Consider the following 16,342-nt stretch of genomic DNA (forward strand, 5'->3'; position numbering starts at 1 on the left):
CCAGGAAGAACAGAGATCGGAATCGCGATCTGTGGCAGGGGTGTCGCTTCACAGCCAGACTTATCGCCAGCAATAATGTGGTTTGCAGCAGCGTTTGGGATTTTAGCTTTCATAGTGTTATTGTACAAATATGTCTGTGGCAGAGCCGGACCCAACCCGTTTGCTGCTGATACGCGGGAACCTCCGAGACCCCTGGTGACGAACAAGCAGGAGAAAAACAAAGTCCTGAAGCAGGGTGAGACCATGAGCACATAGGCACCATGAGTCCAGTGCTAGCTGTACTGTTGCTTTCCCAACTTCCTTATGGGGAGCATTAAACTGTGTCAAATAACCAGGAACTTGGCTTTATTATGGGAGTCATATAAATGAGATTGGAAGTCACGGATTTTTTGACTACGTTTGCCTACTAGCATTAATATTCTTGAGTTTTGACTTTTATCCCAGGAGAGGTGTGTTGGTGATTGATGAACCCTGTTTGCGGTGTCAACAGGCTTCCTGGCCAGCAGGGTACCGGAGCACCTCGATGCCATCGTGGTGGGCAGCGGGATCGGGGGGCTGGGGGTGGCGGTGATGCTGGCAAAGGTTGGCAAGAAGGTGCTGGTCCTGGAGCAACACGACCGCGCCGGAGGCTGCTGCCACACCTTCACCGAAAAGGGATTTGAATTTGATGTCGGTAAGGATGCAGACAAGGGGGTGTAGGGCTGTTTCAGTGTCGATGCGTACTTGATTAATAACAAGTGAAACCAGATTTTATATATACAGTGAGGGAAAAAAGTATTTGATCCCCTGCTGATTTTGTACGTTTGCCCACTGACAAAGAAATGATCAGTCTATAATTTTAATGGTAGGTGTATTTTAACAGTGAGAGACAGAATAACAACAAAAAATCCAGAAAAACACATTTCAAAAAAGTTATAAATTGATTTGTACACTCACCTAAAGGATTATTAGGAACACCTGTTCAATTTCTCATTAATGCAATTATCTAATCAACCAATCACATGGCAGTTGCTTCAATGCATTTAGGGGTGTGGTCCTGGTAAAGACAATCTCCTGAACTCCAAACTGAATGTCTGAATGGGAAAGAAAGGTGATTTAAGCAATTTTGAGCGTGGCATGGTTGTTGGTGCCAGACGGGCCGGTCTGAGTATTTCACAATCTGCTCAGTACCTGGGATTTTCACGCACAACCATTTCTAGGGTTTACAAAGAATGGTGTGAAAAGGGAAAAACATCCAGTATGCGGCAGTCCTGTGGGCGAAAATGCCTTGTTGATGCTAGAGGTCAGAGGAGAATGGGCCGACTGATTCAAGCTGACAGAAGAGCAACTTTGACTGAAATAACCACTCGTTACAACCGAGGTATGCAGCAAAGCATTTGTGAAGCCACAACACGTACAACCTTGAGGCGGATGGGCTACAACAGCAGAAGATATAGGAAAAAAAATAGGAAAAAGAGGCTACAATTTGCACAAACTCACCAAAATTGGACAGTTGAAGACTGGAAAAATGTTGCCTGGTCTGATGAGTCTCGATTTCTGTTGAGACATTCAGATGGTAGAGTCAGAATTTGGCGTAAACAGAATGAGAACATGGATCCATCATGCCTTGTTACCACTGTGCAGGCTGCTGGTGGTGGTGTAATGGTGTGGGGGATGTTTTCTTGGCACACTTTAGGCCCCTTAGTGCCAATTGGGCATCGTTTAAATGCCACGGCCTACCTGAGCATTGTTTCTGACCATGTCCATCCCTTTATGACCACCATGTACCCATCCTCTGATGGCTACTTCCAGCAGGATAATGCACCATGTCACAAAGGTCGAATCATTTCAAATTGGTTTCTTGAACATGACAATGAGTTCACTGTACTAAATTGGCCCCCACAGTCACCAGATCTCAACCCAATAGAGCATCTTTGGGATGTGGTGGAACAGGAGCTTCGTGCCCTGGATGTGCATCCCACAAATCTCCATCAACTGCAAGATGCTATCCTATCAATATGGGCCAACATTTCTAAAGAATGCTTTCAGCACCTTGTTGAATCAATGCCACGTAGAATTAAGGCAGTTCTGAAGGCGAAAGGGGGTCAAACACAGTATTAGTATGGTGTTCCTAATAATCCTTTAGGTGAGTGTATGTTAATGAGGGAAATAAGTATTTGACCCCTTCAAACCCTTGTTGGCAATCACAGAGGTCTGACGTTTCTTGTAGTCGGCCACCAGGTTTGCACACATCTCAGGAGGGATTTTGTCCTCCTCTTTGCAGATCCTCTCCAAGTCATTAAGGTTTCGAGGCTGACGTTTGGCAACTCAAACCTTCAGCTCCCTCCACAGATTTTCTATGGGATTAAGGTCTGGAGACTGGCTAGGCCACTCCAGGACCTTAATGTGCTTCTTCTTGAGCCACTCCTTTGTTGCCTTGGCTGAGTGTTTTGGGTCATGGTCATGCTGGAATACCCATCCACGACCCATTTTCAATGCCCTGGCTGAGGGAAGGAGGTTCTCACCCAAGATTTGACGGTACATGGCCCCGTCCATCATCCCTTTGATGCGGTACAGTTGTCCTGTCCCCTTAGCAGAAAAACACCCCCAAAGCATAATGTTTCCACCTCCATGTTTGACGGTGGGGATGGTGTTCTTGGGGTCATTCCTCCTCCTCCAAACACAGCGAGTTGAGTTGATGCCAAAGAGCTTGATTTTGGTCTCATCTGACCACAACACTTTCACCCAGTTCTCCTCTGAATCATTCAGATGTTCATTGGCAAACTTCAGACAGGCCTGTACATGTGCTTTCTTGAGCAGGTGGCCTTGCGGGCGCTGCCGGATTTCAGTCCTTCACGGCGTAGTGTGTTACCAATTGTTTTCTTGGTGACTATGGTCCCAGCTGCCTTGAGATCATTAACAAGATCCTCCCGTGTAGTTCTCGGCTGATTCCTCACCGTTCTCATGATCATTGAATCTCCATGAGGTGAGATCTTGCATGGAGCCCCAGACCGAGGGAGACTGACAGTTATTTTGTGTTTCTTCCATTTGCGAATAATCGCACCAACTGTTGTCACCTTCTCACCAAGCTGCTTGGCGATGGTCTTGTAGCCCATTCCAGCCTTGTGTAGGTCTACAATCTTGTCCCTGACATCCTTGGACAGCTCTTTGGTCTTGGCCATGGTGGAGAGTTTGGAATCTGATTGATTGATTGCTTCTGTGGACAGGTGTCTTTTATACAGGTAACGAGCTGAGATTAGGAGCACTCCCTTTAAGAGAGTGCTCCTAATCTCAGCTCACTACCTGTAAAAAAGACACCTGGGAGCCAGAAATCTTGCTGATTGATAGGGGATCAAATACTTATTTCCCTCATTAACATGCAAATCAATTTATAACTTTTTTGAAATAAGTTTTTCTGGATTTTTTTGTTGTTATTCTGTCTCTCACTGTTAAAAAACACCTACCATTAAAATTATAGACTGATCATTTCTTTGTCATTGGGCAAACGTACAAAATCAGCAGGGTATCAAATACTTTTTTCCCTCACTGTATATTTATATATAAATATATATATATGTATAATGTATATATATGTTTTAATGTGTCCAGATCATATACAAAGGTGTTTTAAATGCTAAATGTAATCAGAACATTTCTTGTCTAACTGGAAGTAGATTCCATAAATGTGTACTACTTCGCCAAAGTTTGAGAGTTGAGAATTGGGGTTAAAATTGATAGTTTGCTAAATCCACTACAGATGTTTACTTTTTTTTAGTTTTAGTTTTTGTTCTTTACAATTAGGAGAATGTTAGCATTGCTCACAGTACCTCTGTGTTTCATCCTGGCCAACTGCACCCCTGCAGGGATACACTACATCGGAGAACTACTGGAGCACAGGCCTTTCCGCTGCATGATTGACCAGCTGACAAATGGGCAGCTGCAGTGGGCCAGTCTGGACAACCCTTTCGATAAAGTGGTTCTGGGCCTGCCTGGGAAGAGACGGGTCTATCCCATCTACAGTGGGAAGAAGAGGTTCCCTGAGGAGCTGAAGAAGTTTTTCCCAGGGGAGGAAGAAGCCATCGATAAGTTCCTCCAGCTTGTAAAGGTAAATTATGAACTATAATAATACTATGAATATTACGTTACTTTGTCGTCCACACAAACAGTTAAGTCATGAAATGAAAGTGGTGTAGTTTACAGTGGGTATTATTTAATAATAATAATAATACACTGCACTATACAGTACAGCAATACTGGACAGGACAAAAGTTATAAATAAAGTGAGGCAGAGGTACAGATAATTGCAGACTTAATTTAATTTTAAGGAGATGGTTCCTTATCTCATTGTCTCCTGTTAATCTCTCCAGTACTTTATATTTTAGTGAACATGTTTATCCAGGTATTGATCATTTTGACATACCTATATAATACGGGTGACTCTAGCTGTAGGTCCATGGCTGTAGACCCTAGCACTAAGGTTATTGTGTTCTTCACAGAGCATTCAGAGTTGCCAACATCAACATCGATTTTCTGGTAATATTAGTAACTTAAGCCAAAATATTTCAACTACTTCCTTGTAATATTTAACAGATGTTAAACAGTGTTCTTTTACATTTGTTATGGTGGTGTTACCACAGTAATAAAGGACAACATAGGATTTGTTTAGGATATCAAGTGAAAAAACAAAAGCTGTGTTGTCCCAGTGAGATATCAGGAGCTCGAAAGATATGAAATGCATGCTTTTGAGTTGATGAAGAACCAGATATATCAGGGGTTGGATTTGTGTCTTGCAGAAAGTTGGAAAAGGTGTCTGGTTTATGGCTGTCCTGAAAATGATCCATCCACGATTGGCCAAGTTTCTCGTCTACTCTGGCCTGGTGAATTGGCTCTCTCCATTCTTTAAAATGGCACCCAGGAGCGTGACCGAAGTGGTCAATAAACTGACCAGCAACGAGGACCTCCGAGCTGTGTTCAGTTACATCTTTGGTACCTATGGTAAGGTTCCACACACAAATGCAAAGCAACTATTGAATATAGGGCAGCGCCAAGCATATTAATGCAGTGGTGGGCATTCCTGGTACTGGATGGCCGCAGTCCCATAGGTTGTGTCCTTTTCCCTATTTCCCCAACTGCTCACCACATAGAGGTGATGCTTAATTAAGAGTTGAGGTCAGAACAATTACCTACCAAAGCATGACTATTTATGGGTCCTCCAAATGGCAGTTCCCTCAGCTCTTCATCCTAATCCATCTTTGTAATCTTTCTAATTGTTTGCTGGATCGAAATCACAAACTTCACTATTGAATTATTGTTCTTGCAGGAAACATTCCAAAAGAAGCCAGTTTTTCGATGCACAGCTTGCTGGTGTGTCACTATTTGGAGGGCGCATGGTATCCTAAAGGGGGCGCCAGCGAGATCGCCTACCACATGATCCCCATCATTGAGGAAGCGGGGGGCGCTGTTTTGGTTCGTGCTCCAGTCCAGCGCATTCTGATAAACGATGCCAAGCAAGCCTACGGTAAAGCAACCTGTTCAGAAACACTGAGGAGACATATTCCATCAAATGTTTACCCCCAATACTGAGGAACACCACACAGTGAAGTTAAGTGTCACAAAAAACACAATGCTAATCCAAGTGTTCAAGAAGAATTTGTACCATCAGGACAATGGTAAGTTTGTGTGGTGGAAAATGCTTCATAGATAACCCTTTGTCACTTACCCTGTTCAGTGTTTTAACACCCTAAAGCACATCTGTGTTGTAAAAGGCATTATTAATGGGATGGCTTCTTTAGATCGAGCATAGCAAATTACAGTTTTGATTTCTGAAACACTCTCTATGGACACCAGGTCAAAGTGCTGGGGATGAGTGCATCTAGCATTTGCAGTAGGTTTGCTGTTAGTGTGGAAGAGTCGGTGAAAAGTTGTTTTCTGTTCTCGTTGGCAGGTGTCAGTGTGATGAAAGGCCAAGAGGAAATTAATGTCTATGCACCCATCGTGATCTCCAACGCAGGACTCTTCAATACCTACCAGCAACTTCTACCTCAAGAAGTTCAAACCCTCCCAGGTACGGCAACCTTCCAGGCTGAGATTTCAAGAATTAGGAAGAAGGTGGATCTTAGTTGTATCAGTTTATACCTGCAGACATTACTTTTTTGTTTATAGATTTGACTTGTAGATGGAGATTTGATTTAATGCTGTCTGACCCTTAGCAGGAGGTTCATGTGTGATTTATTTCTTGCTGGTTGTGCCACAAATGTATTTGGCTTTCCTGGCATACTTTGTTTGATAAAGTGGTGTTGACCTATCTTGCATGGTTTGGCTCCTGATGTCAAAGTTGTGCTCTCCAGTGTCCGTCGTTCAAATCCCATGGAGTCTTTCCTATAACTATGACAAGACTTCGCTCTGTGATTAAAATGGACATTTTACAGTGATGCTGCCACAACCACCACCTTGCCAGTTTGTGTTAATTAGTCATGCATTGAAACCTACATGAATGCAAAAGTGTCACATAATATCAATATTGAATCATCACATGCAGGTAAACAGTTTGGAGACATGTTGAGAAGAGCCAGCAGGCTGTACAATGTTAAAAAAAATAATGGGGCGGCTCTGTTCTCATCCCAGTGTCAGTATATTTGCCTTACCCTGTGTATGTAGCAGGTTAACGCTTGCTTTCTCTGGCAGCTATCCAGTCCCAGCTCAGCATGGTCCAGCACGGTGAGGGAGGTCTGAGTATCTTCTTGGGTCTGAATGGAACCAAGGAAGAGCTGGGCCTGAGAGCTGACAACTACTGGATCTTTCCAGAAAATAACCTTGATGAGTTGTGAGTTAATTTGTCTTCAATCATTCATTTATTAATTTCATCTGATCTGTAGGACATCTTTTTTAGAATTTCTTCTCTCTTCCCCTCCCTCCTATTATAAACTTATTTTCCAGGGTGGAAAACTATATGAATGCCCCAAGAGAGGAAGCTGCTAAAAATGTGCCCCTGCTTTTTGTCGCATCCCCTTCAGCCAAAGATCCCACCTGGGAAGAAAGAAATCCAGGTAGAGAACATTTTGCCTTTGTTTGTTAATGCTTGTCATTTGTGTTTATTTTGTTTTTAAGCCAGGTCTTTTGCATAACAGTGTGGAATGAGGTGGTAGTCCAAGGACAAGCATTTAAATAAATAGAAGAATTGTTCCCTGTGTTTAGACTGTTTGGTTTACTTTAAAGGTGCAATCAATTATTTTGAGATACTGTTACTACAAATGTCTAAAAAATGAATATCCTAATCCATAGATTTCCAAAAGAATATTCCATCATGCATATATATCCCCCCCCCCACTTTCAAACAAAACCACACCAACTGATGTAGGTGAATATCCTTTTACATTTACTGAAGCTCTCCCTGTTCTCTACCTTAGGCAAATCCACCCTTACCCTTGTAAGCTTTGCCAACTACAAGTGGTTTGAAGAATGGAAGGATGGAAAAGTCTCCAAAAGGGGAGAAGACTACAAGGAACTCAAAGAGTCATTTATCAAGTCAATTTTGGAGGTCGTTGTGGAGATCTTTCCACAGATCAAAGACAAGGTGATGACTCTAAAACTCCGCCTGCAGTGATTGTCATTATTACAGTCATCACTATTAAGATTATTGCTTCAATATATTTCGATAGACTCCTACTACCTCACTACCTAAGTGTCAGGGAATAGGTGGTAGCTCACATGCTGTTTTTTAAGTTTTTGTGCATTGAAACAGCACACTGTGCTCTGATTGCTCCCTGTAGATTGAGTTTGTAGATGCTGGGACTCCCGTTACACATCAGTACTACATCGCGGCTCCCCGGGGCGAGATCTACGGCTGCGATCATGGCTTGGCCCGCTTCAACCCAGTGCTCAGTGTTGACATCCGACCCGAGACGCCCATCAAAAACCTCTTCTTGACCGGTGAGTCTCTCCACAAACGTTTGGTCTGCACTGAATGGACAGTCCAGTGTTTAGGGACAGTGTGTGATGAATCTGCAGTCATTGTTTCTAAATGTTTGGCACAGAAGCAAAACCCTTCCAAGTCTCCTGCAGGCTCCCGGACATCCATATGTATTGTTGGATTGGTGTGGTAAGGAAGTATGATGTTAACGCAGTTTTCTTGGGCTGCCTCTCTCACAGGGCAGGATGTGTTTGTGTGCGGTTTTGCCGGGGCCCTGGCTGGAGCTCTCACCTGCGGTTCGGCCATCCTCAAGCGTAACTTACACTTGGACGTCATTAACATGGCCAAGGCGCGGCAGAGGGACGACCACAAGAAGGACCAATAGGAAGCAGCACGATTGCCCCTTGGGTGTACAGCTCTTAAGAAAACAAGCACCATCAAACTTAACTGTCCAATTGTCCAACCCTTTGGTGTGAATGTAGGCTCTCTCTACGAGCATCTAAATCGGGCCTAGTAAGGCTTGAGCATACATTGTTGTTGTGCCTGGGGGGGCTTCACGTGTATCTGGTCTCTGTCAAGGCTGCTGTTTTTCATACAACCAGCAGGCCTCTCTGTATTGTACCAAATCTATTATCACATTGATCTGTACTACACAAGGGTAAGGAAAAAACTCTTGAAGAGCTCATTTCAAATTCCTGTTATCTGCAAACAGTTTTCAATTTAATACAACCATGTACTGTATTTTGTAAGGTACTTAAAAGTATATAGACTTCTAATGTGAAACAAATATTGTGCTGAGGTTTTAGGATTGCCTAGTCAATGTTACTGTAAGGATTATGCACTCTTACTGTAATGTGTTACCAAAATTATTTGATTGCTCTGTTTTAATTTAAAGAATTAAAGTGTGCTGGATATTCCTTATAATGGGTGATGTAGAAATATACATTAAAAAGAGTGTTTGTTTCCCTGTAGTGTCTTATAATAGTACTTCTGCTGTATTTAAATAACTGACAAACTAGTTTTGTTTTTTACTGAATGTACTACTACTATGCAAAAGATGCCTTACTTTCGTACTCTCAAATTTAGTACGCTTGCACATCCACTGGAATGATGACTCTTCAATAAAGGATTTCTAAAACAGACGTTATTTTTATTATATCCCAGCTAACTGCTTCAGAAAACGCATTCTTCCTGATGTCTGTAAGTATGTGAACAAACTGTAAGATAAATCTTTTCAAGTGAGAAGGAACAACATGTACAACTGATGAAAGAATGATTAACTAAATTAGAAGTCTGTGCTCTTCTGAAGAGTTTTTTTAAGAGTGTCCGACTTTTAAATGTGTTGTTTTAATTTTCTAATAGCAATGAAAGGTGACCTTTTCTCCCACCCTTAAACAGGCTTTCCAAATGTATATGTATTTGGATTCTGAACAAATGTATTCTTGCAATTATCAATAATCATCTATTTAACTACAAAATTAATTTTAAAAGTTAACAGTTGGATAGTGTTATAAATTAAGAAACTTTGCAATTATTATGCTTATTATTGAAAGGAGATTTTTATTCCTTCTTGGGAGTGAGGTGGCTATATATATATTAAATATATTAAAATAATAATAATAATAATCACCTTAAATAACATCCTTCGGCCTCTTTAACGGGACCCCCACAGAGATGCATGCGTGGATCACGTTGTAAACACGCTTTGAGGGACATTGAGGACTTTGGTTGCAGTTTTTGAACACTAGAGTGATTTTCAGGAACATGCGCGTTAAGTCAATGAGTTATCTGCATAACTGCATCGCTCGGGGTTGGGTGAACGGTATCTGTGAGTTTCTGATCTCATAATTGTATTAATCTTTTGCAATCGAATAATATAAAAACGTTATATATCTTGCCTTGCTCTTTATTTTCTTGTTCCGATTACCTTTGAAGTGTATGAAGATGGTATAGCTAACAATGCAACCACGTTATTGATCATTCATTTGCTGCTGTGAAATCGTTTTATATTAAACATTTGAGGCTGTTTTTGTTGTTGATTTTTTTTTAATTAATATCTCTGATGTTATTCTAGAACATAAATAATAGGAACTTGTTACAAATATAGCTTACATATTGGAATGTTTGGTAAACAACCCAAAAAATATGGGGAAAAAACGTCATAACGTCACCCATATTTGAGTTGCATTAACTTTATTAATGTAAAATATGCCCTCCTGCCGTCTGTTTGGTGCTGTGTTGTGCGTCAATCGATTTTTAATCAATGTATTTCCAAACCAAAGTCCACAATGAAAAGATCAGTACATGCACGTCTTTAAAATGTAGAAGTATTGTGTCGTGCAATTGTGATTTCCTTCCCTAGGGTTTGCATATTTCTCCTGCCCTAGCAAATGCCCCATTGCTCCGTTGCATACCATCAGTATCCTTAAACCAGCCCGGCATGGAGTCAGCTGGCCGCGTTGCTTCTGATTATGAAGTCCTGGTGGAAGTGGGGCAGGGCGCGTACGGCACGGTGTTCAAAGCCAGGGAGACCAAGGGGCAGCAGAGGCTGGTGGCCGTCAAGAAACTCAACGTGATCGGGGACGTGGGCACTGGGATCCCTGCGTCCATGATAAGAGAGGTGTCCGTGCTGAGGAAAATTGAGTGTTTCAACCACCCCAACATAGTCAGGTACTTATAGGTCAGGTTATACATTGTGTCACCATTTTTGTGCATGTGCTGAATTTGATTTCAGTATTTGCAAAATCTGTATTGGGGTGCAAATTCAAGTTCTATTAATGTAAAAACAAACATGCATGTTTGGTGTATATTCAGCTACGATCCTCAATATTAACAATAGTACAATATTTGTATCAATAATATTAAGTTATCCTAAACCCATTGAATGAATGAAATGGTAATTGCTTGTCCTATAGGTTGCTTGATGTTTCGGCCACACTGTGGAATAATGCCCTGGATTTGACTTTAGTGTTTGAGTACATTGACCAGGACCTATCAACGTATCTGTCGGCAGTGCCAAAGTCTGGTCTGCCTATTGACACCATCAAGGTGAGAAGGAGCATTAATTTAAACTCAGTCCAGCACATTGTATTGTATATTTATCATTGTAGGTTAAAATGATACCCAAACTATTTTTTTGGTCCAACTGCAGTAATCAACAACTTAAATAATATAAGAATTACAATAAGTATTTTTTTCCAGTTATAACTGGTTTTGCAGTTTCACAGATGATGGCTTAAAATATTATTTCAAGATGCCATCTCATGTAACATACTTTGCAGTCTATATTAACACTTTAATTAATTAATCCAGTTAATCAGGTAATCAGACCAATTTTAGTAACTGCGAACTAGGAAGTCACAGGGCACTGGGGCCCAGCAGCAACCGAGTTTGATTCTAGAAACTATTGGAGTTTACAGAATGCAGCCCAAAAGATTATAAAGGCTTCTCCCCTTTCCAGGACCTGATGCGGCAGCTTCTGAGTGGACTGGACTTTCTCCACACCAACACTGTGGTGCACCGGGACCTGAAGCCAGAAAATATGCTGATCAGCTGCAGGGGACAGGTGAAGATTGCTGATTTTGGTCTGGCCCGGCTCTACAGCTTCCACATGGCTCTCACACCAGGCGTAAGTCTGCAGCCGCAGTCTGGGATGCATAAAAACTTAAATCTATTTTCCGGTCGCAAAAATTCCAGACCTGTCACTTCATGGCAGCATCACAGTTAGTGAGTGTTAGAGTTAGTTGTTAGAGTCTGGAATGCACTTTTATTTAATTATTTCTGTCATCACCCAGCTGAATGTCATCACCCAGCCAATTGGATCGTGGTATTGAAAAAAGTAGGGAACCAAATACCTTTTCAAAGCTCTCCAAAGTACTCTCCAGATTGTATTTAACTATATTCATTAAGGGGCAAGACCTTCCAATGAAACCCCATGTTACCTTCCAGTCAACTTGAATCAATGTACATTTTCAATCTTGTCAACCACTTCACAGGTAGAGAAGATTGTAAACAAGTTTAATTGGTAGCAGTTGAATTAGGAGGTCTTGGTGAATAAGGGGAAACACATTGCAAGAAGAAAATGTCAAAGATGGACATAGGATCCAAAGAGATGAAAAAATACCTAGAAGATGACCACATAGAAGATAGGAAGGTGAAATCATACAGTTTGGAGACATGGCATGGAAAAGAGAAGCTGTAGGGAGGCCTTCATCCAGCAGTGGATTGATACTGATGGTCACTATTGTACTCTTTTCCCAGGATATAGATTGAAGAGATTTCTAAAACCTGTAGCATCTTGCCCTTCATGACCATATTGAAGGCAGCCCCCTTCTCAAAGAACAGTATTGATGCATTACTTCAGTCACACTTGTGTTGGTGTGATTTTGCAGATCGTCACCCTGTGGTACAGAGCTCCAGAGGTCCTGCTGTACTCCAGCTATCTGCCCTCGGTGGACATGTGGAGTGCTGGCTGTATTTTTGCCGAGCTGTTCCTCCTTCGGTAAGGAGTGACGCATCACAATACCAGGAAGAGCTTAATTATTATTTTTAATTGTAGTGCAAGATTTGTTCTATGTTTTACATAATACAGACCTATAAGTGAAGAAGGATATGTAGATTTGCATTTCAGGGGTTTTCCAGTGACACGGTGCCCTGGAGTTGAATCAGAACTGAAACAACATAAAAAATAAACTGCGATCTGGAGTTGAGTCATCACCCAGTAATTTATATTTCCTGTGTCTTTCATTTCATTTTCAGGCCATTGTTTCAAGGGTATACAGACATGCAGCAGCTCCACAAGATCTTCGAGTAAGTTTTAAAATGACATGAAGTTTACAACGAGAGGAGGCCATTTGACCCATCATGCTCATTTGGTGTCCATTAATAAGTGAACCAAGGATCCTATCCAGTCTATTTTTAAATGTTCCCAAATTTTCAGCTTCAACCACATCGCTGGGGAGTTTGTTCCAGATTGTGACAACTCTCTGTGTGAAGAAGTGTCTCCTGTTTTCCATCTTGAATGCCTTGAAGCCCAATTTCCATTTGTGTCCCCGGGTGCGTGTGTCCCTGCTGATCTGGAAAAGCTCCTCTGGTTTGATGTGGTTGATGCCTTTAATGATTTTGAAGACTTGAATCAAGTCCCCACGTAGTCTCCTCTGTTCCAGGGTGAAAATGTTCAGTTCCCTCAGTCTCTCAGTAGGACTTTCCCTTCAGACCTGGAATAAGTCTGGTTGCTCTCCTCTGAACTGCCTCTAGAGCAGCGATATCTTTCTTGAAGTGTGAAAAATTCGAATAAATTAGTAAGACAAACAGCAGATCTGACTTGAAATCTTAAAAAGCAGTTTGGAAGGAATCTGAGAAAAATATTGAATTTGTCTGTGAGAAAAGAGCAAGCACCCTGATGGAGCATTGGCTCTTCCCTTCTGTGTGAGTGCTTTGAACTAGCCAGTATTTCAGTCAATTGAGCAAAGATCACATGAATCATTATTGAATGAAAGTGCTGAGCCTAAACTTTCTTAATTGGCACTTGATTGTGTTAAAAAAAGGCATTACAAGGATCTGGATCCGTCTATTGTTGTGAAGTGAGGTTAAGCCCCATCATTTCTTGGAACTAAAGTGTTTCATCTGCAGGGTGATTGGCCTGCCCATGGAGGAAGAATGGCCCGAGCTGAGCCCTCTTCCATACTCCTCATTTTGGGAAACCAAATCTCCATCAAACCAGCTGATTCCGAACATGGACGAGCAAGGCAGGGACCTGTTATTTGTAAGTTTGGCTGTGGGGGAGTTTGTGTCAGTGCTTTGTATTTGAAAAAGGCCAGGGAGCTAAATAACACACTGACTTCTAAAAGCTTGTCTGATTTGTTAACCATGACTTTACGAAGCCTTAGAGAAAAGGCAGGATGAAGTTCTGGGATCAAATCCAAACAAGCAAAGATGGACCAGATGACCTCATTGAGAACCTTTTGTGGTGTTCTTGTGTTTTCAGGACAAGCTCAATTAAAGCTTCTGTCACAGATCAACAGCAGTGTGTTTCAGCATAAACAAGAAAAACCTGCTACAGTAATTTCCTCTTTAAAAATAATTGGAGTGATCAGAGGAAGTTCCTTTATTATAATACTGTATGTATTTACCAACTTTGAATGTGCAGCCATCAATGTCTAGGGCCAGGTGAATAATAACTGCCCGTTCGCTTTTGTTTTATTTCTTGTGTATCTAGAAATGCCTCCTGTTCAGCCCAACACTGCGAATTTCAGCTTCTGAAGCTTTGCGTGAGCCCTTTTTCTCATCAAGTTGCAGAGAGACAGTCTGAAGATTACAGGTGAATGGGGAAGCATAAAACCACGATGAGATGGTGCCTATCGATGAAACAACACAGCCATTATAGCTCTTGCCATCAAGAGTTTAGTAAAGAACTCTCAGGGGTTTTTAAGGGCAAAATATGTATATAAAAGTCCCTTTTCTCCCTAATTAAATTAATATTTTAGGTGACTATGAAAGTTTGCTTCTGTGGTAAATGTAATAGGGTTACTGAAGAAGTGTCTTGTGGAAATAGTAGGCCTATGCCTGTCCCCCAAAATGTAAATATCATTACTTATGCATCACAACTGTCATTACATTTGGGTGTAAACCTTTGGGTATTTTATTTCTTTGTGTAATTGCATCAGTCTGGGAGTGTGAAGTAACAATGTAATCTGAGATGCAGGTAATGATCCTTGCATTTTTTTTGACTGATGTGTGTGGTGAAATGTGGTAGGGGGTGTGTAGTGATACTGCACTGTGAGATAATGTATTTCTTAGCAGGGGACTAAAGCAGTCACACTTTTTGATCTTATTGAAGCAGAGCACAAAAAAAGTTTGTATTTTTTACATTGATAGGAATGGTGCCGATTGGGAAATGTGTATTTGTTTCTAACTGTTCTATCATCTGCTTTGTGCGGGGCAGTGACTGGGATGAGATAAATCAATGCGAACAATAACACAGGGGGATTGATGACAGTTTAGTATGGATTATGGAAGCGCTGTGGGCTTCTCCAGATGTTTGCTATTCATCATTAGTCATTGTACAGCTCTGCAGTGACAACTGGCCAGATAGCTGCAGAAGACTGAGAAACTAGTTACAGTGTTTTTATTTTACTCGATTACGTTTTTATTGCGGTCTTATGCAGTATTTAATATCACTTTTAGAAGCATTGTCTCGTGGTTTGCAAGTCTTTCAAGTTGAGCATTTGGATTTGAATTATTGGAATTAAAACTATTTACCCACTTGTGAAAGCTGTAATTGTGAACTCTGAACAGCTTAATACCAGGTGCCTTATTCATTTAAAGCTTCTCACATATTGAGTTGAGTTTTGGTGGGTGAGAGTTGTGCTATAACTGGTCAGTTCTTCAGGGGAAATAATGGAGTAATGACTGAATGTAAAAACTCACTCCCATTCAGAATGTTTATTTGAGAAGCAGCCATCCAGAAATACAGGCAAGGAACGATTGTACGCTGCTGTTTAAAACTCCTATCAATATAAATGGACAAAGTTGACAGCCGTCTTAAAATTCTCATATTGTCATAAGATGTGATACAGGGAGAGTTGTTATTCTGTGTTGAATATAAGGATGAATGTAACTGTTGCTGTGTTCTTAATGTAGTTCTTGTCATTATTTACATTTTGCAATCATTCTCCCAGGATGTAGGATTCTGTGTTTAAACCTCCAGTCAACATAAAAAGGAGAAATAATAATAATACAAGCTGCTGTAAAATGATTCAGACCTAGAGGTTGCATTCTGGGAGAAGTTGTGAAGAACAAAAGACAAAATATGAATTTATGAGATGTTTCTTTTTTTGTTTTCATTGTCGTCATTGTACACATCGAATGAGTACAGTTTTGTTTCCTCTGTTCTGGTTTGGGAAGAAAATTAAATTGTATAATGCATTTTTATGTTAACTTTGAATAAAAAGTATATATATAGCCTTTGTATTTCTGAAATGCAATCCATGGTTCTCTTGACTTCACTTGTCCTCTCATTGTTTCTTCAGTGTTCTCTCTCCCATGATAAGTTTGTGGTGGAAGATCAGAGAGAGTTAGCAATTGAGTTTCCACACAGAATTTGGTAAACAAATCTATATCTTCAGAAGAGCAAATCATGTGGTGTCCAAAAACAGTTCTCATTGAGGCCATGATCCGAAATAAAGGTAAATAACAAGAACTCAACGTAAGTGCTGGAACTAACAAGATCCTGAGATCATTATTTTGAGATTGTGATTTTACTAATAAGGTTCTTGGCCTCTACAAGCCACCATAGGTTTGACAGGTTATTTTGGGACCATTTGCTGGAAATAGCGTGTCCTTCTAACATTCTAACAATGGTGTGATCCAGCCAACTGCCATCATCATACATCTGGGCTTGTGTACCTATTTTCAAATCAAATTAGTTTTATAGTTGAGTCAGCCCTTATGGTT

General features: G+C 41.0%; 2 protein-coding genes across 2 annotated transcripts; both read left to right on the forward strand.

Moving 5' to 3' along the window:
• Positions 1 to 2: 2 nt before the first annotated feature.
• Positions 3 to 9,030, forward strand: retsat.2 (retinol saturase, tandem duplicate 2). Its single transcript, XM_066698545.1, has 11 exons — positions 3 to 235; positions 491 to 673; positions 3,843 to 4,084; positions 4,773 to 4,974; positions 5,300 to 5,497; positions 5,924 to 6,043; positions 6,664 to 6,802; positions 6,916 to 7,025; positions 7,386 to 7,552; positions 7,749 to 7,908; positions 8,128 to 9,030. The coding sequence occupies exons 1-11, from the start codon at positions 76 to 78 to the stop codon at positions 8,271 to 8,273; spliced, it is 1,827 nt and encodes a 608-aa protein (XP_066554642.1). The 5' UTR covers positions 3 to 75; the 3' UTR covers positions 8,274 to 9,030.
• Positions 9,031 to 10,256: 1,226 nt separating this feature from the next.
• cdk21 (cyclin-dependent kinase 21) lies at positions 10,257 to 15,844 on the forward strand. Its single transcript, XM_066698546.1, has 7 exons — positions 10,257 to 10,558; positions 10,804 to 10,936; positions 11,349 to 11,516; positions 12,280 to 12,389; positions 12,647 to 12,697; positions 13,520 to 13,652; positions 14,106 to 15,844. The coding sequence occupies exons 1-7, from the start codon at positions 10,329 to 10,331 to the stop codon at positions 14,196 to 14,198; spliced, it is 918 nt and encodes a 305-aa protein (XP_066554643.1). The 5' UTR covers positions 10,257 to 10,328; the 3' UTR covers positions 14,199 to 15,844.
• Positions 15,845 to 16,342: the final 498 nt, after the last annotated feature.

The sequence above is a fragment of the Amia ocellicauda genome, chromosome 3, assembly GCF_036373705.1.
Source record: "Amia ocellicauda isolate fAmiCal2 chromosome 3, fAmiCal2.hap1, whole genome shotgun sequence".
Classification (NCBI taxonomy): domain Eukaryota; kingdom Metazoa; phylum Chordata; class Actinopteri; order Amiiformes; family Amiidae; genus Amia; species Amia ocellicauda.